This window comes from Mustelus asterias, chromosome 4 (assembly GCF_964213995.1).
Source record: "Mustelus asterias chromosome 4, sMusAst1.hap1.1, whole genome shotgun sequence".
Taxonomy (NCBI): domain Eukaryota; kingdom Metazoa; phylum Chordata; class Chondrichthyes; order Carcharhiniformes; family Triakidae; genus Mustelus; species Mustelus asterias.
Window position 1 is genome coordinate 38,079,910 of NC_135804.1, and position 25,945 is coordinate 38,105,854.

Sequence of the window (25,945 nt, forward strand, 5' to 3'; positions counted from 1 at the left end):
ATTAAAGTTGATCTTTCTCTACACCCTAGCTATAATTGTAAAACTACATTCTGTACTCTCTTGTTTCCTTCTCTATGAACGGTATGCTTTGTCTGTATAGCGCGCAGGAAACTACTTTTCACTGTATACTAATACGTGACAATAATAAATCAAATCAAAGTTCGAATCAAACAGATGGTTTATGAAATGAAACAATCAAATGAACCATATACGGTGCAAAATAGTGAATCATTCTTGATATATAAAATAATCACTTCCCTGTCAATCTTTGGAATCAAGATAACTGGTTGCAAAGTTATCCAGGTGTTAGTTACTTTACACGCAAGCAGATCACACAAATAGTGGCTCATTTACAACACATTCATTGCGGCAAATTGTGAATCTTAAGAATATTCTGCATTTGAAAATGTGTGAGAAGGTTATCACCGCATTAGAAAACAGCACTTTAGTGTATTTTACATGAAGTTCATTTCAATTGCTAACTTATTCAAACTTGAATACTTCAGGTTTGATTCCTCAAAAATGCATCAAACTGATACTTTGCCAGTTGAGTGTCTTAATCAGCTTACAAATATGAGGTAAAGGTTATTAATCTGTTAGTGTCAGAGTGCTCATGTTTCTAGGTGTGGCAGTTCCATTGAAAGGGCAGTCAATCAACAGATTCAAGTATATTTTATCCCACAGTAAAGTCAACTATTGTGCACCTGTATACACACTACTTTTCACAGAATTCATTTTTCTTTCGTTCCCTCAATTTACTCTCATCTCTTTACGGTACCGATTCATCTTGGTGTTTAGATCCATAGTAACCTGGTAATTTTTGATACTTAAATAAGAGTAACCATTCTTCAAAAGTAAATCAACTCCTTGTATATGGATAGGACAAGTACCAAAAGCACATACCATGCTTGGCACAGAATACTGAATACAGGATTTTGAGCATGATTGGAACTTAATAAGGTCTCTCAAAGTTCACCGCCAGGACCAAGAGGCTGTTGTCAAGGCATGCAGAGAAATGGGGTATATAGCAGGGATGGTTTAGTATAAAGTAAAAATGAAACATTGGCCCGTAACTTCCTCAGTGCAGCAATCTCCATCAGATTGACACGCTGAATGAACTTGCCTTAGCTGGGATTCCAAAGGCCCTGTCTCAGCCAATCTTCCTCACTCAGGCTGGCTAAGACAGGATCAGCAAAGCACACCCCGGCAGCATCGACGGGAAGTAACTAGGACGCAGAGAGATAAGTCACTCCCCCAAAGTGACAATTTAAAGGGAGCAGGTAAGTTTCAAAAAGTGGTCTAGGAAATTGGGGGGGAGGGGGGTACCAGGAGGAGGGAGAGAGACAGGAGTGGTTGGGGAAGAGACACTGGGAGGGAAACTAAGGAGACTTGGGGTGGGGAATGAGGGTCAGAGTGGAGGGGGAGAGGTGGGTGCTTTGGTGAGTCCCCTGGTGTGTCATGTGTGTGGGGTGTCCTGTGCAAGGCTGGGTCTAAGTGCTTAGAAAGTTATTTTGGAGTTAGAAGTGACTTTTTTCAAAGGAGGGCCAATGGAATGATCCAAAAGGCTGAATGTTTTAGTTTGGAATATGATAGACTTTGAGGTAATTTGATTCAGGTATTGAAAACAATGAACAGGCCAGACTGAGTGGACAAAGTAATTGAACTCAATGGTGTAGGCAAAATTGTGGTGGTGGGGGATTCCCTGCAAGCCTAGGGCCTAGGACAGGCAGCTAGGTCAGTTGCTCGCTAGTATCATTGTATGGAAGGTGGGTGGGATGATGTTGGGCAATGTCCCTCACAATAGTTATGATTTCCTAGAACTCATTTTGAGCACCTTCAGGATTTCAGGGTGAATTTCTCAAATATGTTTCACCCCCTGAATTGGCTTATTTTTTTATCTGTTTCTGTATCTCTCTCGAGCAATTACTGGTTGGTAGCAATACTGTGGATTCTGGTGCTTAGTTGTATCATGGCTGTCTAGAACAGGCTCAATGGGCTATCCAGTCTGTCTTTTCAAACATTCGTACGCGTCACACGATCACGAGGGAGTTCTGCAATTTATTTCACTTTGAGAGATGTCAGAGCCATGCCTAATCCTACCCATGTCCATCATTCATAACTGTGCTTTTCTTGGCAGAGGTATTTGGGTTTGCAATCAGGGACTAACCCCATGGATGAATTTCCTCTCCCCAGCCTAAAAGTGATGAAGCCAATTATTGGGCCTGAACTATCACCCCAGCTGAGATCATCTAATTCAGCTCAGATCGGAAATTAAATGCAATCTTTGCAGCCTCACTTCCACAGTGAGCAGTGAATTAACTTAACGACAACATTGGATGTAACCCTGTAATTAGTGACATCTTCAACTATATTTAAAATACCAGATATCTAATCTTAGTTAAAAGGCAAAACAATTCTCGTGCCTAATGAAGAATCCTAATTTAATCATTGCAAGTAGTATTTGTGTTACTCTATATTTAGGCTATATTTAAATAAAATTGTCAGTTTTAATTTTAGGCTCTTAAATTAGATAAAGTTTGCAACTCTTGGTATTTAAAATTACAGTCAAATGTCAGAGCCTAATATATTTTAGTGGCAGAGATTCTGTCAATCTCAGATGCTCGATCTGCCACAGAACATCCAACATGGTATAATTTGAGACTGAACAAGTCCAATTCTGAAAAGTATATAGCTTAGCTTTCAGTATGAAAGCTTCAAAGTCAAAGACAACTGCAGTGTTACTCAGCAATGTGTCCCTAGTAGTTAGGTATTTATTACGACAATTTGTTTTGCAAATAATAATGTTTATTGCTTGTAGGACTCCCCTGTGAAGGCCTGTATCTGTTAGCCCTCCATTTTTCAGTCAAGTGGAAATATCCTGCAACAATAAAGTCACTCATCAACTTCCCACCACCACAGAATCAAAGCATCACAGAATTGTTACGGCGCAGGAGGTGGCCATTTGGCCCATCATGCCTGTACCAGCTCCCCAAACGAGCATCATGACTTAGCCATTCCCTTGCCTTTTCCCCGTACCCTTATGCATTGTTTCTATTCAAGTAATCATCTAACGTCCTCTTGAATGCCTCGATTGAACTGGCCTCCACCACACTTCCAGGCAGTGCATTCCCAGGCTTGAATCATCACTCACTGTGGGAAAAAGATTTTTTCACATGGCATTTGCTTCTTCTGCAAATCACCTTAAATCTGTGCCCTCTTATTCTTGATTCTTTTATGAGGCGGAACACCTCTATCAAATCTCCTCTCAGCCTTCTCTCCCAAGGAGGACAGTCCCAACTTCTCCAATTTATCCTCATAAATGAAGTTTCTCACCCCTGGATCTATTCCAGTAAATCTCTTTTGCATTCTCTCCAATATGTTCACATCCTTCCTATGGCGTGGCACCCAGAATTGTACACAGCACTCCAGCTGAGATCTAACTAGTGTGGGTTCAGCAAAACCCCCTTGCTCTTGTACTCTATGTCCCTATTAATAAAGCAGAAGATACTATTTACTTTATTAACTTCTCCCTCCACCCGTCCTGCTACCTTCAAGGATTTATGCATATATATACCCTCTGCTCCTGCACCTCCTTTATATTGTCTCTCATGTTCTTCCTACTAAAACGTATCACTTCAAACTAGTGTCAACGTATTTTCAGACCAAACATAGGAAGGGAGTGTAACCCAATCCCCTTACAGTAATGCCAATGGAGTGAACTCATTTGACGCAATGGTATTAAGGGAAGGGAAACTATGTTGGGGAAGCAATGGCCTAGTGGTATTATCGCTAGATTATTAATCCAGAAACCCTAATGTTCTGGGGACCAAAACCTACCTATTTGACCAAGCTTTTGGCCATCGGCCCTGATGTCTAATGTGGCTCGGTGACATATTTTATGATGCCGCTGTGAAGTATGTAGGGCAGCTTATTATGGTAAAGGTGCTATAGAAATGTAAATATTTGCTGTTGCTGTAATCAAAGAGGTTACTTGCCCAAACTGTCCCATTAATGTGAATGAATTGCATTTTAAGAATCTATTTTCTGTCAGTAATATTATAAACAGGAGAGTCTGTTTTTAAAAGAAATACTTACATTTATATGGTACATTTCACAGCATCCTACATTTATGTAGGAAATTCACCAGCCAGCTTGCGCACACTCCCACAATTAACAAGGTGATAGTGACTAAAAATTATCTGTTTTTGTCATGTTCGCTGAAGCATAAATATTGGCCAGAACACCACAAATAACGCCCCTGCACTTCTTCAAGATAGTGGCATGGGATCCATCAGAGAGGACAGACGGGACCTCGGTTTAAGGTCTCAACACAAATCTGGCACCCATGACATTACAGCATCCCCTCTGCAGTGCACTTGAGTGTCTGTCAAAGTTATGTGCTCAAGTCTCGAGTGGGCTTTGAATGTAAGAGCAAGGATGTCTTACTGCAGCTGTGCAGGGCCTTGGTGAGACCACATCTGGAGTACTGTGTGCAGTTTTGGTATCCTTACCTAAGAAAGAATATACTTCCCACAGTGGGAGTGCAGCAAATGTTCACCAGACTGATTCCTGGGATGGCAGGATTTTCATACAGGGAGCGATTGGGTCGACTGGGCCTGTATTCACTGGGATTTAAAAGAATGAGAGGGGATCTAATTAAAATATATTAAAATCTGATAGGACTGGGCAGACTGGATGCAGGGATGTTGCTTCCTCCAGATGGGGGCTCTAGAACCAGGGGGTCACAGTGTCAGGATATGGAGTAGGCCATTTAGGCCTCAATGAACCAATGGTCGTTTTGTGCTGTAAAACACTATGGGTGCGATCTTACTGACAGTTCATGCCACGCTCCTGCTCAGCAAAGTTGGAGAATTTGGCACCCAGCCAAATCTCCATTCACTGCAGTAGGGTGGGAAAATCCTGCCGGCGTGAATGACCGTAACATTCCGGCCTATGACTGAGATGAGGAGAAACTTCTTCACTCAGAGGTTAGTGAATCTGTGGAATTCTCTGTAACAGAAGGAGGCCAAGTCACTGAATATATTTAAGAAGGAAATAGATAAATTTCTACACCTAAAGCTGTCAAGGGGTATGGAGAATGTGGGAGTATGGTGTTGAGATAGAGGAACAGCACGGGTGGCATGGTGGCACAATGGTTAGCACTGCTGCTTCACAGCTCCAGGAACCCGAGTTCGATTCCAGCCTTGGGTCACTGTCTGTGCAGAGTTTGCACATTCTCCCTGTGTCTGCATGGGTTTCTTCCGGGTGCTCCGGTTTCCTCCCAACAGTCCATAGATGTGTGTGTTAGGTGCATTCGCCATGCTAAATTGCTCCTTAGTGTCCTGGGATCCATAGGTTAGAGGGAGTAGCGGGGTAAATATGTGGGATTATGGGGATAGGACCTAGGTGGGATTGTTGTCGGTGCAGACTTGATGGGCCAAATGGTCTCTTTCTGCACTGTAGGGTTTCTATGATCATAATGAATGGCAGAACAGGCTCGAAGACCAAATAACCTACTCTTGCTCATATTTTCTATGAACCCACAAACCTCTGACTCAAAGGCCAGAGCCCGAGCACATTGCACACGTTACTGTAAAACTACAACACTGCATGTGGAATAACGATACTACATGGAGAGCCATTCCAGCATGAAAATCCTGACAATCCAGGAGCGATCAGAATACTAAAGTCAACTGCTTTCTGTATTCAGTTAGAATACAAATACCTTGGCAACAGGAAGACGTGGACCACTGCATCTTTTTTCAGAGAAAGCTAAACAAATATCTGAAGCAGAGAGAAGTACAAGGCTATAAGGGTGAAGGAGGGGGCAGTGGGTGAAGCAGAGAGAGGTCCAAGGCTTTTAGAATGAAGGAGGGCACAGTAAGAAGTCTCACAACGCCAGGTTAAAGTCCAACAGGTTTATTTGGTATCAGGAGCTTTCGGAGCGCTGCTCCTTCATCAGGTGAGTGATGAAAGAGCAGCGCTCCAAAAGCTCATGATACCAAATAAACCTGTTGGACTTTAACCTGGCGTTGTGAGACTTCTTACTGTGCCCACCCCAGTCCAACGCCAACATCACCACATAATGAAGGAGGGGGCAGTGGTGAAGCAGACAGAAGTACAAGGCTATAAGAGGGAGCAGTGGGATTAGTTATGGTTTGATCTCGGAGACAGCAAGACGGGGTGGGCTAAATGGTGTAAACTTGCAGAGACTACCTGTTGTAATGGTGTTGCTGCACTGTTGCAGAGTTACCCAGCTTTATGTATGTAATGCCATGCCAGGCTCAGCCTAAGATGTTGTTCCCCTGGCTGGGTGAATGGACCCGGGTTCTGGTCTGATGCTGTGGCCCAGACAGGTGGATGTGAGAGGCTGCCCCCCCCGGGTTGCTTACCTGGCGAGTAGAGCTGTGCCAGCTCCCTGGCCCCGGCGTGTTGCGGTCCCCAGCGCGGCACGGTGCTGCTCCTCGCCTCGGCTCCGTGCTCGTTACCGTTCGGGTCCTCCTCAGCCATGGAGCGCCGCTCAATGTCCGCCTCCGACAGGGCAGTGGCTGCCTCCTCCATCCCGGAGAAAGCTGCAAGCCTCACCCCCGGGAGGAAGGGGAGGGGTGGGGGGAGACTGGGCTGCCTGGCTCCGGGAGCTGGTCTGGATCACCGAGCCCGCATTCAGAGGCGGGCAGCCAGCACTCACTCTGCTGCTGCTGCGGCTCCCTGCTGCAGGCCAGCCGGGGAGAGGCTGGGGATCCGGGGACAAGCTAAGGATCTGGCTCCGAGCAGAGTTACAGACTGGCGGTGCGGAAAGACGTGCAGCTCCGTACGTGCAGACTAAGGGCGGAGTGTCTGCTCCACTTTAAGCTGTCTCACTCCTGATCCCTGACTGCAGCAAGAAAGTTAGACAAACACAGGGACAAGCAGCTTCCTCCCACTCCAAAAGTTCCAAAAACCATCAATCTCTCAATGCATAAAATGATTCCCTTCACGAAAATCTCTGGGCGGTTCCAGGTCCGGCTACTTTTAACACGCTATGACAAAACACAGCCAACCCAGAAGTGAACTTCTCGGTTTTGGTTTCAAAGTATAATCTGACCTGCTGTGAGGAGGAATCAGAAAGGTTTGATATGATTGTTGGCCTGTGTCCCAAGGGAGTTGATTTGATTTGATTTATTGTCACATGTATTGGGATACAGTGAAAAGTATTGTTTCTTGCGCGCTATACAGACAAAACATACGGTACATAGAGTACAGAGGATAGGAGGAATTCCTCCGGATAGGATTCCGGAGGAAAGGAGAGGGTGCAGAATGTAGTGTTACAGTCATAGCTGGGGTGTAGAGAAAGATCAGCTTAATGCAAGGTTAATGGAAAAGTCAAAAGTCTGATGGCAGCAGGGAAGAAGCTGTTCGCTTCAGTTGGTACATGTTTTCAGACTTTTGTACCTTGTCCCCGATGGAAGAAGGTAGAAGAGAGTATGTTCGGGGCTGCATGGGGTCCTAGATTATGCTGGCTGTTTTTCCGAGGCAGCAGGAAGTGTAGACGGAGTCAATGGATGGGAGGCTGGTTTGAGTGATGGACTGATTGTTGGCGTGTGTCTCAAGGGAGTTTGGATTGCAAAGTGAGTAATTCATCCTTCCTTTGTCCAGATCTGTTCTGGTGCCATCTCGGATTGCACACAACTGCAATTCCTGCATTGAGCAGGAGTCTCCCGGAATTGGGACACAGATCCTGGATTTTTGGGAAGAAGAGAAGCCATTGCAAGGTGGTACACTCACCATGGGGACTGGGTGAATAAAAATAGAAGCAGATGAGCACTATCCCAGCCGGGCAGGGATACTTTGGAGGAGGGTGGTGTGCTGAGGGGGCATGGCGTACAGGGAGATGGAGCAGTACACTTTGAGTTAATGGTGCCCCACTTAGTTGGAGTTTGCTGTAGCCTGCACAATTTAAACAAGGCCTGGAATTGAACATTTCTCGGGAGCTGACCTAGATGCTATTAAGGCAGAAGTTATGAGGGACAGTATCAGGGTGACCATCAGTGAGCATTAAAACAATGTTGAGGATTTGAATAGGGGAGGCAATGGCCTAGTGGTATTATCACTGGACTATTAATCCAGAAACTCAGCTAATGTTCTGGATTAATTCTGGAGTGGGTGAGGGGTGGAGTATGGGAAGATCTGTTGCCTTCAGGCAAGATTTTACGGTTTTGGGACGAGCGAGGCCATAAAATCCCATCTACTATAGTGTATAAATATAAAAAAGTCATGTACCCCTTCAAGAAGTCACAAGTTTGAAATATCGTACACTCACTGTGGATATAAATAGAGCAATTAAGAAATCATGTGACAGTTGGAATGTTTAGTTCCAATTTTTTAATTACAATCTGGATTGCACAGGCTTTTCCCATTCTATTTATTTCCACATTCTTATTCAATCTCTCTTATTCTATATCATACAAATTTTATTTTTATTTTTTGATTACTCTCTCTCCCTCACTCGCTCTTGCTCAATCTCTTTCCTTCTCTCTCTTTCTTCCATTGCCTCGCCTTGTCTCTGTTATTTCCCTTCTTTGCTGTCTTAACCCGTTCTTCCTCCACTCTTTCTCTCAATTCCCCCCTTTAATACAGACACTAGCATTGTCTGCAGATGACTTTCAAATTACTACCTGGATTTTTTATTTATTTATTCATTCACGAGATATGGTGTCGCTGGCTATAAGCCAGCATTTATTGCCCATTCCTAATTGCTCTTGAGAAGATGATGGTCAGCTGCCGTCTTGAACTACTGCAGTCCATGTGGTGCAGGTACACCCACAGTGCTTTCAGGGAGAGAGTTCCAGATTTTTGACCCAGCGACAGTGAAGGAATAGTGATATAATTCCAAGTCAGGAAGTGACTTGGAGGAGAACTTACAGATGGGGGTGCTCCCATCCATTTACTGCCCTTTGCTTTGACAAAGGTTCACCTGGACTCGAAACCTCAGCTCTTTTCTCTCCTTACAGATGCTGCCAGACCTGCTGAGATTTTCCAGCATTTTCTCTTTTGGTAGCACAAAGGGTTTCTGCTTCTGATAATGCCAGCAATGTTGCTCTGTTAATTTCTTTGCTGATTGTTTAAGAACTGGGTGTGTAACATCTCCTCCCCCTCTCCCAACCTTCGCCCTTAGATACGTTCCTACATTTAGACCAAAATTCGACAATATCTGCAGATATTGGAAGATAAACTAATGTACTTTATGGAAGGTACATTATAGAATTATTGTTAAAGATTCAAGCCATGCTCTGAACACATGCATTGTCAAAAGATCATTGTTTACAGTAAACAAGTTTTAACTGTCAAGAATATTTTGAATATCACTTCCGCTCGGTTTAGGAAAAACACAAGCTTGGATATTGCAGGGAAAGCCTGTTAGAGGCAGGAATCTTGGGCATAGCTGAAGTTCCATCCAGCTATGGCTGCACCCCTTACCCCAGGGTCAGGGGATTTACATGTTATCAGCAGAACAGTTGCCTCAAGTGGAGAAGGGAAGGATTATCATTGCGAAAGCATAAGTGAGTTTGAGAACCATTGAGAAGTCAACAAAAACACTGTTGGATCCATCAATGAAAAATAATAGGATTAATTGCTCTGTGGGATTGTCTACATTGCTGAATTTAGCCTTTTTAAAATTTAAATCCCTCCGAGATTTGGATACAAGGGACACACGGCCATTTCTTGTACAGCATTACTCAGAGTGCAAGTGACAGGAAATGTATTCTTTCTCTGGCCAGCTGTATTGTGTGACTACCCCAATTTACAGCTGAGTTTTTGATGGGCGGGAGACAGGGCCCAACTCCGAATCCTTTCCCTGCCTGCTAACATTACGCCTTCACCTACTGTAGCTGCATGAGATCCTTTGCAGAGCAGGTCACTGCCAGCACGGGAATGGAAAAATACAGCCTAATTTTAACAGAATGATACCTGGAGTCCAAGTATTAAATTACAAGGAAAAATTATACAAACAATAATTGATGCCCTGGAATTTAGGAGGTTTGGGATGATCTGATTGAAGTTTTCAGCTATTAAGGGAAAGTGATGTGATATATTTGGAGAGGTAGTTTCCACTGTTCGGTGAGTCTAGGATTTGGAGGCATAGTTTAAGGATTACAGACAGACCTTTCTGGAGTGAAATTAGGAAACACTTCTACTCACAAAGGATGATTGATGTTTGGAACTCTCTTCCGCAGACAGAAGTTGATGTGAGATCAGTTATAAATTTTAAATCTGAGATTGATAGATATGTTCGCCAAAGGCATCAAGGGAGCAAAAGGTGTGGAGCTAGGTTGCAGGTAAGCCACGGTCTCATTGAATGGTACACTAACGTTAGTGTTCTCGGTCAGGCCAACATCCCCAGTATCAAAGCATTGACCACACTCGATCAGCTCCACTGGGCGGACCACATCATCTGCATGCCAGAGCAAACGCTCTACTCAGAACTTCCACGCAGCAAGCAGGCCCCAGGAGGACAGAGGAAACCCAAGGACACCCTCATAGCTTCCTCGAAAAGGTGCAATATCCCCACTGACACCTGGGAATCCCTGGCCCTGAAGCACCCGAAGTGGAGAAAAAGCACCTGGGAAAGAGGTGAACACCTCAAGCTTCATCGCCAAGAGCAAGCTGAAGGCAAGTGTCGACAGTGAAAGAAGCACGTGGCAACCTGGATACCCCACCCACCCGCTCCGCCAATCACCGTCTGACCCACCTGTCACAGAGATTGTGGGCGGGATTTTACAGCCTTGCTCATCACGAAACCGTAAAATCCCACAGACCTTTCCATTATCCGTCCCTCGCCCACTCCCATTCCCGTGACAGGTGGGTAGTAAAATTCCAGCCTGTAGGTCAAGCATTGGACTTCTTCGTTACCCGAGAACTCCTTTTTAGTGTGGAAACAAGTCACCCTCGACTCCGAGGGACTGCTTAAGAAGAAGAGATATCGAATAGCAGCAGGTTTGAGGGGTCACGTGGCTTGTTGCTGTTCCTATGTTCCAAGAGAAGTCTGGCCCAGCTCAGGGCTTGTACTAAAAATCTACCCCGTTGTTCTTAGTCAGTTCCTTACTCACAGATATTAAAACACATGGTGCAGGGTAGTTTTGTGTTACCGCTGAAATATAAATCTAAAGAGTTCTCACGGGCCATCATTGAAACCCATGTGCAACTTTCTCATGTTTGAAGCTTAATTTGGGCTCAGGAAGACAGTAGAAGTCAGTACTTCCTGACATGAATCAGCAGACTCATCAACAGAGTATCTTTTAGGTTGAGGCAAAGAGCGTACAGCAGGTAAGTAACAGCTGGCACGCTACTCAAGTGATCGCATTAAAGATGGTAACAAAGGAGGAGCAGCAAGTTTCTTCTGGCGGATCGGCTTTCATCCATCCTTAACTGAGGAGGATTAAAGATTGTTGCAGTGGGAAACAACCTTCAACAAATGGCAGTAGATTGGGAACAATCCATTACTCACAGCTGCCATCTGCTTCACCGTGTGCAGTTCACCACACCGTATTTAAGGTAACGCCTAGAATTTCCGTAGTGCAGCCTCCATTACTGAGATGCTAGCGTCAGTAACACCATTTCTCACAAATGCACAGACCGTTGTGTTAAAGGGCCTAGTGTGTATCAAGTTGTCTCTTCTGCATTGGATAGTTTAGGACTATCATAGAAAGAGCTAGAGATGGAGATTTCAGCAATAGCCGGTTTGAAATGCAAATCATTAGACATAAGGAGGCAGTATATAGTGTAGACGCATGCCCAGGTGCTGGAACTGTGCTTCATCATGACAATGTGTCCTGACTCCTTTATTTCACTCACTCCGATTACGGTACAAATATTCAAGATCGAGTGGGGTTGATTACTCCACTCAATTCCCCTTATTCACCGGGGAGGTGTCCCAAAGTCTGTAGGTGGGTACCCATGTTGGTAGGGGGGGGGGGGGGGGGGCGGTGGGGGCTTGATGTCTGTTGGGCAGAGTCCTTAAATTTAACTATGAGATCAGGGCGTCCTTTAAAAACAGCGCACCAGTCTCAGATTCTTGGCATTGCCAGTGTGTTTAGGCCCCGCCCCTCCAGCTGGCTGTATGATCCTCGCCAGCACTCTGAAAATGTACAGAGTGCTATTTAATCAGGCAAGAAAAGAGGTTTGTGAAGCCGGTGAGCTTCACACAGCTTTACACGCCTGCTCCAGCAATCTGTGCCATTTTAGGAAGATTGCACCCATTACATCTCTAACTTTTCCCAATTCTGATGAAAGGTAATTGATCTGAAACATTGGCCGGAAATATACCGCCTCATCTGCCACAGAGTCGGCACGGGCGAGGGTCTGACAACAGAAATCTCCATTGACCTTGGGCAGGGATTTCCGGTCTCGCCCAAGCCGGAAATTCCTGCCCGAGGTCAATGGAGGTAATTAAGTCTGTTACTCTCTTCACAGATACTGCCTGACCCGCTGAGAAGTTCCAGCATTTTCTGTTTTTATATTAATAATTTGTTAACGTTTGTCTCAGTGTTGCAAATTCCAGCACAAAAAAGAAATTACTTTAGAATATGTGTAATTTTTAATACATAAGCAGTGAAGCCAGTTCCATTTTGACTTTTTAAGAAACAAAACTTTAAAGTCACAAGCTGATCGGTGATGCATGATTTGTCACAGTTAATATTTCATTAACTTTCATTTTGCGTTCCCCCATATGCCGGGTGTCAGGATTCCCACAAGTACAGTGCATTATTGATTGGTGGTATACCACCAGTTTCATATTATGAGGTCCTCATAATTTTCCACATTAAATATTTTACACTTTTTAAAGTGTTAAGGAAAGGATTATTGGTGAAAGTGAAACCGCCCTTCCTTTTTGCTAGATGCTGACACCCGCTTAGCAACTTTGTGTAGGCCAGAAAATATTTTTCTCACCTGGTTCCCAGGTCCAGGCGTTAGATTAGACACGCTTCATCACCAACATCCACAATGCTCCAATGGCCCTTTCTGACAGGGTGGTCCTTTCCTTCAAGTGGGGTCATCGTTTGCTGTAGGACTTCCTGCAGCAGCACTTGCAATGCCTGATTGCTTAACCAGGCTAAAGTGCCCCCAACCATTTTTCACATCTAGAGAAGCACACCATTAAGAACAGTCAGCAACCTTTTAAGAAAATGTGCCCCGACCTTAGAGATTCCAGCATTTCATGCACTACCTAATAAACCTTGATATAATAGGGCAAGGTCAATCACTTTCTCCCAGCACAGCAACAAATTGGACTGTAATATTGGCCCTATTGAGACTTAAGGCCACATCTGGTGGATGGAAAACATCTTCACTCAGAGAAACATGGGATGGAAACTTCAAACTGGCAGAAAACAAAACAACATCTTATATTTGCATAGAGCTTGCAATGTAGAAAAAATATCCCAAGGCACAGAAATGAAAAAAAAATTGAGCAGCAGAGAAACAGAGGATTCATAAAGGGCTTCAAACATTCGACCCAGAATTTTAAATTTGAGGCATTGAACAATGGAAAAAGGATTTCTTTACAAATTCCAATGTTCTCCTGGCAGAATTTACTGTCACCTAGCTATTAGACTTCCAGTTGAAAAACAGAGGACTTGAAAATCTATAGACCGGTCGGTGGGTTTGGTGGGGGAGGGGGGGAGTGGTAAATGAAGAGATGCATTTGCTCATGACTTTGTTACTGATGCCAAAGCCCACAGGATCAAGAAGCAATCCCCTGTTTTTAATAACATCTGCAAGCACCCATGCCACTAGGGATGTATTTGGAGTGTTTACTACAGAAACTAGGTCAGACATTTGCAAGAGATGGTCGAGTAAAGGCAGATTCTAGCAGGTATCCACCTCCCTCCTCCTCCACTGTAAATATGTAGCTGCCCCCCCCCCCCCCCCCCCCAACGCCCCCCCAACATTCCTCATTGTAATGCATTGCTGTTCTATTATGTTTCCTTCTTCGGTGGTCCTGACCTTAATCCCGGCCAGGATTTCCAGGTAGGGCATATGTCAGCAAGGTATTCCTGGTCCAATCAATATCTCCACTCATCATACGCTAGGTTGCACTTGGCCCTAGGATGCCTGGTGTGGAGAGTCTCTGTTTCCTGTCCTGGCCCTTGTTTATGAATATGGTCATCATTGCTGTGGGTTGAGTTCCATTTCAGGCCATTTCAGTTACTTCAGCACCATCAGTGTATCCAAGGCTGGCCTTTTTTCTGGTGGTTCTGACATGCTGCTGTTGAAGTTACACCAGAATGGCTCCAAATTTTGCAGAACTCATAAATCTGCGTCGTTTTTAATTGCAATATTTTTCTATGCTGTCGTGGCCAGTGAGGACATTTCAGGACTTGGCCTTTCCCACTCCTCGATTGATCATAACAGTGTTTTCTTGTTATTTATAAGGATAAAGGTGTTAATTCGGAGTCTGTACTTAAACATTCATGTGCTGATTACATAGAAATCAGGCTTTCTTGAATTTAAACATGAATGGGTTAGTTTTCATTGTGCTAAAGAGCCCACCCAGGTAAAGGTTTAAAGATATTTATAAAGGTAAAAACACCTTCACAACACACACACACATTCACAAACATGAACCACAAAATGCCAAATTAAAGTTCAATAATAAAAGGCAAACAATGAGAGTTCACTGTTTATGACGCCTTCGCAGGCATTCGTGGCTGAGGCAATCTTTCTCCACTGTGGTCTTGACATTCCAGTGGGTTGAGGCCAATGTAATTTGCAATTTCTGGAGACACTGGGCAGGGATTTATGGTCCCCCACTCATCCCAAAACTGTAAAATCCCACCCGAAGTCAACAGACCTTTTCATTGTCCGCCCCTCGCCCGCTCTGATTCCCGTGGCAGGCAGGATGGTAAAATTCTGCCATTCTCTTTTAAAAATCGATGCTATTGTACCTGAAGTTCCTTTTGATTGAAATTCTCAATCACGGTGATGATTTGCACAATGTACAAAATGGTAGGGCTCTGAACTTGAGAACAGAGAGAGAGATGCTCTGACAAAGGGTCATCCAGATTTGAAATGTTGGCTCTATTCTCTTGCCACAGATGCTGTCAGATCTGCTGAGTTTCCCCGGCATTTTCTGTTTTTGTTTCAGATTCCAGCATCCGCAGTATTTTGTCTTTATCGTAGCAGACTATTGCTTGCTGGGGGTGACAGAGCTAATGCTCATTGGACATAAACTCAGGAATGGTGGAACCAATCCTGCCATAGACAAAATCGAAGCAATGGCAGAGGCACGTGAACGACAAAATGTCAGCAAAATTAGATGTTTTCTGGGACTCATGAACTTTTGTGGGAGGTATGCCCCAAATTGCACTACCCTGGCTAATCCATTGAGGAAGTTGACCAGAAAGAAAGAATGGTTGAGATTTGATGAAGAGCAGAAAACTCCCTTCAAAGCTTTGAAAAACAGCTTGACGAGTGCTCTAACCCTGGGATACTATGATCCAAATGCACTGACAAAAATCATAGCATAAGCTATTCCAGTAGGATTAGGAGCAGTGCTGGTGCAAATGCTTGCTGAAGGGCTGAGAATCATTGTCTATATGAGCAGACCTCTGACTGCTGTGGAGAGGAGGTATTCTCAAACAGAGAAAGGCGATTGGTGTGGCATGTAAAAGATTCCATGCATACTTGTTCAGCATTGAGTTTGAATTTGTGATGGATCACAACACATTAGAGACGATGTATCCTCTCAGATCCAAACCAAGTTGGGTTTTGAGACTCCAGCAGTGCAAATACAAGGTGATTCACATTATTGAACCCCTGTCACGCCTACTGATGATGAATCATTGATGTGGTTTGTAATGGTCCCTGCTACACCCAAAGCAATGGCAACTAGAAGGATTGAAAGAGTGTCAGACAAAGATCCAGAATTGGATGACAGTATACAGGGAATCCAAGCTGGAAATTGGAAAAATTGTCCTTCTGGACGTATAATGTTATTTGAGATGAACTGTGCACGATTGGGAAGTGTGTACTCAGAGGCAGTAGATTTGTGGTGCCACAAAGACTTAGGTCTCGACTGGTGGCACTAGCTCATAAGGGTCATTTGGGAATGGTCGGTACTAGACAAAGCTTGCAAACCAAATGACGGTGGCCAAGGATGGAGAAAGATGTGGAGCAGTCTGTCAAAACATGTCATGGATGTCAATTTGTCAGCAGACCCAATCCACCAGAACTAGTACACAGCACATTGTGGACCGGCTGGAGCATGGGAGGATATAGCAGTTGGCTTCTTAGGCCCACTTTCATCAGGAGAGTCCATACCAGTGATGATTAAATATTCCAGCCATTATTATGAGTATGTGGTCATGAAATTTACAACAGGAGAGGAAATGGTGTCTGCCGTAGCTGAAATATTTGCGGGGCACGGTCTACCAATTACTCTGTATTCAGACAATGGGCCACCATTCATTTCACAGAGCTCTGCAGATGACATGCTAACCACAGGCATTCACTGTCACAGAGTAACCCCTAGTGGCCACAGGCAAATGGGAAAATGAAACAACAAACCCAATCCTTAGAGAATGGGTGGGGATTGCCGAGGTTGAGAGTGAAGATTGGAAGGAGGTATGTCTGATGTGGCCATAGATAGAGAATTCCACACATTACAATGGGAATGAGCTCAGCTGAGCTGCTACTGGAATGCAAAATCCCACCAAGAACTGAGGGACATCAGTGTTGATCAGGAGGTTTGAGATCATGATGCTGAGAAATAGGGTGCTGCAAGGTTTTACCCAGGCCACAGAGAGGGAGCTAGACAGTCTGATGTGATTGCCAGGTTAGGACATACCAATCAAACAGGAGAACCCGAGTAAGATAGATACTCCATTTTACCACACATCATCATCACCAAGAAGGGAAACTGTGAGACTGTACACTTGCCAGGCGTACTGTATGACAGAAATTTTAACGTGTCAAAAAGTATCATTGTGACAATGACACAGCAGGAGAAGAACCACATGTAGGTGCGAAGTCCACCTCCAGCGATGCAGAAGTCCAAGCCAGCAGTGCTGATGTCAGACAGACAGTTTGCTATCCGCAGGGAAAACCATCAGTTCCGGGGGGGGTGGCGACATTTCCTAACCCTGACATGATGACCAAAGTTCCTGAGACAGCAGGCAGGCCACAGCATGAGATTAGACCATGAAAACAATGTGTTGATTTTGTGTGATTCAGTCACAGAACATGAAATTGGGAATAGTGAACAAAAGACTGTAACTATATTGGACTGTGATGCATGAACTTACCTGATATTTGTAATTGAAGAAATTAATTTGCTTAGTGAATTAGAAAAATAATGATTTGAATCTTTCTGAAAAATTTATTGCATTATGTTGAGTAAGAGATGGAGTCTAAGCTACTTACGCCAAGCAGAAAATTCATGAACATGTTTTTGGTCTAATTAAACAGTGATATCATGATGATAGCTGATTGTTTGTGGGAAGGCTTGAATATTAGATACCATACAGTACTTAGATTAGAAACTTATCTAATTAGGTACACTCTGGGCCCGATTTTACCAACAATTTGCGCCCGTTTTCGGGCGCAGAATCGCGGATCCGGTCCACACCCGAATCGGGCAGCCCGACGATTTAAATGCATTTGCATGCATTTAAATCGATTTAATGAACCGCGCGCCCAACTCTAACACCAAATCCCACTTTACCACCGCGCGGCCCAATCCGGATCCGCGCTTTTAGCGACCTGCTAAATAAAAATCCGAAGCGGATTTTTATTCTGCAGGGGAATCTTCGAAGCTCTCTCTGCCCTTGTGAAGTCAGTCGGCGGCCACCGTCCTTCTCGACTATCCTCTCAGAATGCCCCGATATCCAGCCCAAGCCCCCCAGCAGTGGCAATCCCTCCACCCCCCTCACCCTGACAGACCCCCCTGCTAACCACCCCGGCAGACCAACCCCCCTCCCCTGGAGGCAGATCCCCCCGACGGGAGGCAGACCCCCCCGGCAGAGCACCCCACCCCCTGCTGACCACCCCCCCCTGGGATCAGACCCCCCCGGGAGGCAGGCCCCCCTCGGCAGAGCGCACCCCCAACCTGCCTCGATCGCTGGTCTCCCTCCACCATCCTTCTCGACCATTTCAGTCCTTTGAGAGCCTTCCTGGCCACAGACTTGGAGCCACGGCTAAAGTGACCGGGCTTCACACCATTCCGCTGGCGTCCACCGGAGGAGGGGGGCAGGCTCAGATGGACCTCTGGTTGGGGGGGGGAGGGGCATCAGATGGATCTCTGGGTGGGGGGGGGAGGAGAGGGCTCAGATGGATCTCTGGTTGGGGGGGGAGGAGGGGCTCAGATGGATCTCTGGTTGGGGGGGGAAGGAGAGGGCTCAGATGGATCTCTGGTTGGAGGGGGTCTGCCAAGGGAGGCCTGCCTCCCAGGGGGGTCTGTATTATTAAACTGGCCAAAAGATAGGTGTCCTGGGTCATGTGACCTTGCTTCCCCACAAAAACTTCAGAAGGGATGTTTATCTAATGTCTGGAATAGGGGGGCATAACTCAAAAGACTGAACGCACATATATCACAGCGTGAAAAGCCAGCATTCTTTTAGATGAAACATGCAGTCACCATAGACTTTTCTTCAACTGCAGTAATGACTGAAGTGGCCAACATAGGACAAGTTGGAAGAGAACTGACAGCCTCCAGTGTAAAGTGCAGCAAGACATTTCAGAGTCCGGTGAATGGTGGGATTTTTATCTCAGCATCAAAGGCAAAAAAGTTAATTTATTGACCAAATTCAGTTGTTCCAGATGAGACTCAATGATTTCCAGGCAGCTGGACAGAGATATTGGTACGGGATGGATCAGTGGGAGCACTGACTGACAGACTAGTCCATGGAAATCTTTCAGCACCCACTCATTATCTGTGTTTAACGACACAGATTTGTGTCATCATGGAAAGATTAAAAGTTACTTCTGATCAGCAAGAATGATGCAAATTGCAAATGTAGTTAAATACATGCAGCTGTGTTTATTGCTTCTGAGTGGCTTGCATAGGAACAGGTTATATTTTTAAACTAACAAATAATTGTCATTCTGAGTGAGAAATTTACTCGCAGATATGATTTTAAGTCAAGGCATCATTTCTACTCCTCAGATCTGCGATCTGACACGGGCGCGCTTTTTCAGATTTTTTTCGAACTGCGCATGCACATTTCAGAGCTCCGATCGTTCTGGCAGCGCTAAGCCCCGCCCACAGCACGGATCGGACTGGAGACGGCAAAAAGCGTATGGGCGCACTGCGAAGAGGATTCCGGGCTCGGATCTGTATTATGTCCAGGTTCAGCACTTAGACTCAAAATGGTAAAATCGGGCCCTCTATGTTATATATACGCTCGCCAATGCCTCTACTTTCTCAGGAGGCTAAGGAAATTCGGTATGTCTACTACCATTTTTAACAACTTTTACAGATCCACCATACAAAGCATCCTATCCAAATGTATCACAGCTTGGTATGGTTCCTGCTCTGACCAAGACCGCAAGAAACTATAAAGGGTCATGAACGTAGCCCAGTCCATCACGCAAACCAGTCCCCCATCCACTGACTCTGTCTATACTTCCTGCTGCCTCAGGAAAGCAGCCAGCATAATCAAGGACCCCATGCACCCCGGGACATACTCTCCTCCACCTTCTTCCGTTGGGAAAAGGATACAAAAGTCTGAAAACATGTATCAACCAACTCAATAACAGCTTCTTCCCGGCCCAAGGGTCACAGGGAGAAGCCAGGAGAATGGGGATGAGAATCATATCAGCCATGATTGAATGGTGAAGCAGACTTGGTGGGATGAATGGCCTAATTCTGCACCTATTTCTTATGGTCTTATGACTGCTATCAGACTTTTGAATGGTCCTATCATATGTCAAGCTGATCTTTCTCTTCACACTATCTGTAACTGCAACACTATATTCTGCGCCCTATCCTTTCCTTCTCCCCTATGCACTCTATGAATGGTATGCCTTGCCTGTATAGCGCCACCTCCCAGAAGGAAAGTTGGCCAGAAGCCGACACAATTGGAACTAGTTTGCCCCACAGAACACACTAAGGCAGGCTAAATTGGTTCAGCATGGTACTTCCTCCCCTCAATTGGTCAATCACGTTGGATCCTTCCCAGCAGCATCAGATCTCAGTAGAGTGCATTGCTAGGCCTGCAGGACATGACAATCATGGCTGTCCCAGGATGAAAGGTTCCAGGAGTTCTTGTGGGGAGGGATCCAAGAACCTAGCGAGAGGGGAGAGGGGACTGAGGAGGCCAGATTTGGAGGACTGGTGGTATAGAAAGAAGGGGGTGTGACAGTTTGGAGTGATCCCCATGTTAAGTATAAGGCACCCTCCAAATGAGGTGCCTTCCCTTCCCTTCCCATCCTTTTTCATCTAGGCTTTAAAAAATTGGCACTCACTCCTGCCCACTTGCCCATGCCAGCTGTGTTGTGCAAAGCTTCCCAACACTGGTGTGTCATGAAGACCCCCCAAATGTGCCTTGAAAAAAGATTCAAATTGATTCAAAATTCATGTAATCAAACTAAAATTAACCTTCGTCTTCAGCTCTGCGGTTGGCTCTCCAAGACCCGATGAATCTTGGGCCTCCTGTGCGTGCACTGGCTGGGGAAGAGCCACACGTGCGCGGTTTAGATTTTGTATGTTGGCCAGGCCCATGCGCATGCACTTCAGGACTTGGAGCTGAAGACAAAGGGCATCTGCACAAAAAGCAAAGCCCAAAAAGGATGCAAAAACATTTTTTTAACTTTATTTATTAGTGTCAAAAGTAGGCGTACATTAACACTGCAATGAAGCTACTGTGAAAATCCCTGAAACGTCACACTCTGGCGCCTGTTCGGGTACACTGAGGGAGAATTTAGCATGGCCAATGCACCTAACCAGCACGTCTTTCAGACTGTGGGGGGAAACTGGAGCACGTGGAGGAAACCCATGCAGACACGGTGAGAACGTGCAGACTCCACACAGACAGTGACCCAAGCCGGGAATCGAACCCGGGTCTCTGGCACTGCGAGGCAGCAGTGCTAACCATTGTGCCACCATGCAGCCCTATGGGAGCGGGAGAAGTGAGTGAGACAGGGAGAGGTTAATAAAAAAAACAGCTGAGAGGACAGGGAGAAATTAAAAATGAATTTCCCAGGAAGGGAGACAATAGGAGGTATGCCTCAATCTTTTTATACTACATGACATATGAAAGGCATCACTGGTGTGGTGTATTCTTCAGGCTAATAGGCTTGTTAATAAGTCTAATTGACCTTTAATTATTTGCTTACATCTGGTGGGTGGGCTGGTGATTTTGGGGGTATTATAAGGGTCAGCTCAGGAAGTGGATGGGAAGATGCAGGGTGGATGAGGCTACCTTATTTTATATTCCCCCCCTCACCGAAAAATGTGCCCAGCAGGGGCACATAAAATCCATCCCCTCATTCCGTGTGTAAAACTAGACAGTTAATATCACTGGGCTACTAGATATGGAAATCCAGTGGCAGTATCACCCTGTTTGCAACATACAGGATAGACATCAGAATCAACATTGATCATTTTTGTTTCTTTCTAAGGTCACTGATGTCAGTTGTGCAAGGCCAGCTTCAATCTGGCTGAGCTTCATTAGTCTTAACACAAGCTAGGAATTGTAGTTGGGACCTTCCCTAACTGTAAGGCTTAATATCACATTATGTGGTACATTTACTCAACATGATGGGCGGCACGGTGGCACAATGGTTAGCACTGCTGTCTCACAGCGCCAGGGGCCCGGGTTCAATTCCGGCCTTGGGTCACTGTCTGTATGGAGTTTGCACGTTCTCCCCGTCTCTGCGTGGGTTTCCTCCGGGTGCTCCGGTTTCCTCCCACAGTCCAAAGATGTGCGGGTTAAGTTGAATGGCCATGCTAAATTGACCCTAGTGTCAGGGAATTAGCAGGGTAAATATGTGGGGTTACGGAAATAGGGCCTGGGTGGGATTGTGGTCGGCGCAGACTCGATGGGCCGATTGGCCTGCTTCTGTCCTGATTCTATGGACTCTATGATGGGCAGATCTTCTGTTATAGATTTCATATTCAACTAAATATAACTCAAGATGGCAATGAAAGACTTTCGGCTTGGAAATCCAATCAATTGTAATGTAATTATTGACTGACACCATTAGGTTATCCTAAACATTGTTCTCTGCATTTGTTCGTGTGTTCTTTTAAGCCGATATGAAGTATTACTATATAGCAAATTTGGACATGTGAAATAATAATTAATTCAGCTCATAAATGGAATGGCACAACGGTTGTAATTAAATTACATTCCACTTACACTGAAAATCACAGCACTAATATTCCATTGTTTGATCGACAAGAAACGAGAAATTGTTCATAGATCAGTAAAAAATCAGTGCCTCCAGTCATCTAACACCTAATCTCTGTCTGCACACTGACTGATTCTCTTAATTGCACTTTTTTCCAGTTCAACTCCAGGAAACAATCAGTCTCAGACTGTTTAACGTACACTATCGACTCCTCACTGATTTTCTACTCCCTCTGTGTTAGCCCGAAACCCCGCAGCTAAGTTATGACCAGCTTTACAATCTCCTGTTCCTTGCCTCCCAGTGATTCCTCTTATACTTCTGGCCCATTTCTCTCTCTTTTCTCCTCTGAGCCTAATTTCACCTCTATCCCTCTCTTTTTATGTCATCTTACCAGCTAGTTTCTTCTGCCCTAATTAGCAGAAAAAGTTAAATATAGAGAAAAGGTATCAGTCTGGTACCAGAAAGCCAACATGGCAAATTTCCGATCTGCCATTATCATCAAAAATCTTCAGGTTTCTTGTACGTTAATGTCTGTACACAATACAAAAAATTTGCAACTACACACGCTCTCCGTCTGCACAACCAAATCTTCTGTTACTGCGGGTAGGCTTTTCCAGCCCTCCCTGCCCCCACCAAAGGCAGCCCCCACAGTGGGTTTCCCGGTGGGCGCAATGGCGTAAACATTGGTGGGACCAGAAAAATCCTGCCAGCGGGCAACGGCGAGCTGTCTCTGCCACTGAAATCATGCCGTGAGGGGACTAGAATATCCCACCCTTCATTTCTGCCACATTTTTGTGCTAACATTTTCCTGTTATAAATTCCTATGTGTACATTAATAATGCCTATATAAACAAATCATATTGACAAGCACCGAACAACGAGAAACATGGCAAGAAACACATAATAACTTGTCTTATTTAATGTGTTTTTTGCAAATACGAAAGAAACAATCTGAATTTTGAAGCTCTAATTGCTACCTGTGGTTTGTTAATAGTTATTAATCAGATTGTTCTTATAGCTGTCCCTGAGAATGAGTGAGAGAGAGAGAGAAGGAAACCATCACGGGAATACATGTCTAGGAACAAAGCACAAAACACCACAATCAAAGCTTATTGAGATCTGTTAAGTCACAAAGCAGTGCTGCCCACAGAGAATACTGTGAAAGCCATGCCTTACCCATCTCTTTATGCCACACAGACACCAGGGGCTGACTTTCTGAGCTTGCCAAGGTCAAGGTCAAAGTTGGACGGGGCCCCGAAAATCACAAAGCCACTCGGCATGCTGCCTCTCCAACCATATCCCCGGTGTTGGCCATTTTGTCTGGCCTAACAAGGCTTGATTCTTTGGGATGCCACTGTGGAGAGAAACCTGGGATTTGGCCCAGCAAGGCCTCCCACCCCCACAAGGCAGCTTTATTAATCGGGGTTAAGGAGGCTGACAGGGATTTTCAGTCTGACGGGGGTCAGATTACCTGTGGCAGGTTCGGGTGCCAGTGCTCCAGACAGGCCCTCTCTGCCTGCCTGTGTGGGGGTGCAGCCAAAGGCTGATGTGCAGAGGGGCTACCCACTCCACCACCACCACCACCCCCCCCCCCCCCCCTCGCCACCCACCCCCCCACCCGGCGACCCTGCAGTGGTAAATTTTCTTTAAGTTTATTTATTACTGTCACAAATAGGCTTACATCAACACTGCAATGAAGTTGCTGTGAAAATCCCCAAGTCCCCTAATCTCCGGCATCTGCTCAGGTACAGTGAGGGAGAATTTAGCATGGTCGGTGCACCTAACCAGCATGTCTTTCAGACTGTGGGAGGAAACCAGAGAACCCGGAGGAAACCCACGCAGACATGGGGACAAGGTGCAGACTCCGCACAGACAGTGGCCCAAGCCGGGAATCGAACCCAGGTCCCTGGCACTGTGAGGCAGCAGTGCTAACCACTGAGCCGTTTGGCTGCTTTCTGTACGTTTTATTTAGATTTTTACAAAAGTGGCTGAGAGGTCACCTTTTTGAAATGCTTGTTACTTACCTCATACTGGAGCACCCCAGCCCTCTGATTGACCCTGCAGTTTTGAGAGCCCACCCACCTTGGACGGAGAACCTGCCTCCATGATAATTAAGTGGCTGCCGAGTCAAAATTCTAGGTCAATGACTGGTTTAGTCTGAGGGGGGGGGTTCAGGACTGGGATCTGTTTCCCACCCACAACAGGAAAATTCAGCCTCTTGAATGTAACAATTATCAAAACCTGGTGTCTCACATCTCCACAATGGCTCTACAACCACAGTGCAGCCAAATCCCAGGTTTCTCTCCACAGTGGCATCCCAAAGAATCAAGCCTTGTTGCTTTTAACTGTAGCAACTCAAGGACAAACACCCTGATTCCCATTCTGGTTCTGCGGAACCCTAATACCATTCTCGAATGTTGTGAAAAACCAGGACTGCTCCCATTGTCAGTAAAGCACAGGACTCCCTAAAATGAAATGATACAAAAGATCATCTAAAAAAGATACAAAAATCTGAGGTCACGTACCAACCAACTCAAGAACAGCTTCTTCACTGCTGCCATCAGACTTTTGAATGGACCTACCTTGCATTAAGTTGAACTTTCTCTGCACCCTGTAACTGTAACACTACATTCTCTCGTTTCCTTCTCTATGAACGGTATGCTTTGTCTGTATAGCGCGCAAGAAACAATACTTTTCACTGTCTGCTAATACATGTACCAATAATAAATCAAATCAAAACCCCATTGCCCCATGGCCCCCAATACTGCTGAACGCAAGAATTTCTCAGTGGCTGTACCCAACCTCCCACCATTCCCACAGTGGCAGCTAGGCGCAAACCCTGAGGAAACTAAAGCTTTGGTGGGAGATTACGAAAACTCCTGTAGATGTCTCTGAGTGTGTTGAAGATTTCCTTCGATTCCCAGGGTCAGGCAGCACTGTCGGCCGCTACCTACTCAGCCCTCATGGTGTTCTTCAATGACATCAGTGAGGAATATCACATGGGCTACACAGGTAACAACCCCATGTGCAGAGCAGGAGGAGGGAGCTAAACGCAGCACTAAAATGTTGCCACCAATACTTTTTTCAAATGGACAAATTACAATCAGTCCGATATTCTTTTCAACATAGAAACCGAGGCCCTGAGCTTATCTCGGAGGAGGGCAGGGGGTTGGAAAGGGGACATATTTGTAGCTGGGTAACCGGACAGAATGGGTTTCTCCAAGTTTAAATCAATTTAATTGTCATTTTGTGTTCCGGTTTCCTAGCTGCAACCAGCCAGGATGGGAGGCTAGCCGATTGTTATAGAATGGAGCACTGGAGGGTCCAGGGTGGGTTTGGGTGTGGGTGGGGATACGGTGGTTCTATGCAAACAGACCTTTGTCACCAGGCCATAACTAGAAAGTGGAGAGAGAATGAGGTGGAGGGATAAAAAAGGCTGGGAATTTGGGGAGGACACAGTAAGAGTTTTAACAACACCAGGTTAAAGTCCAACAGGTTTATTTGGTAGCAAATGCCATTAGCTTTCAGAGCGCTGCCCCTTCGTCAGATGGAGTGGATATCTGCCACCATGTGGAGATATCCACTCCATCTGATGAAGGGGCAGCGCTCCGAAAGC

At 45.3% G+C, this 25,945-nt stretch overlaps 1 protein-coding gene across 2 annotated transcripts in view; it reads right to left on the reverse strand.

The window, feature by feature from the left end:
• peds1a (plasmanylethanolamine desaturase 1a) overlaps window positions 1-7,117 on the reverse strand; it is a 153,543-nt gene extending 146,426 nt beyond the window's left edge. Inside the window, exon 1 of one of the 2 annotated variants that reach the window (XM_078210849.1) lies at window positions 6,393-7,117. In XM_078210849.1, coding sequence (XP_078066975.1) covers window positions 6,393-6,561 — 169 coding nt within the window. In that variant the 5' untranslated portion in view covers window positions 6,562-7,117. The remainder of the gene's footprint in view (window positions 1-6,392) is intronic. The other variant, XM_078210851.1, reaches the window with a different exon arrangement.
• Window positions 7,118-25,945: the final 18,828 nt, after the last annotated feature.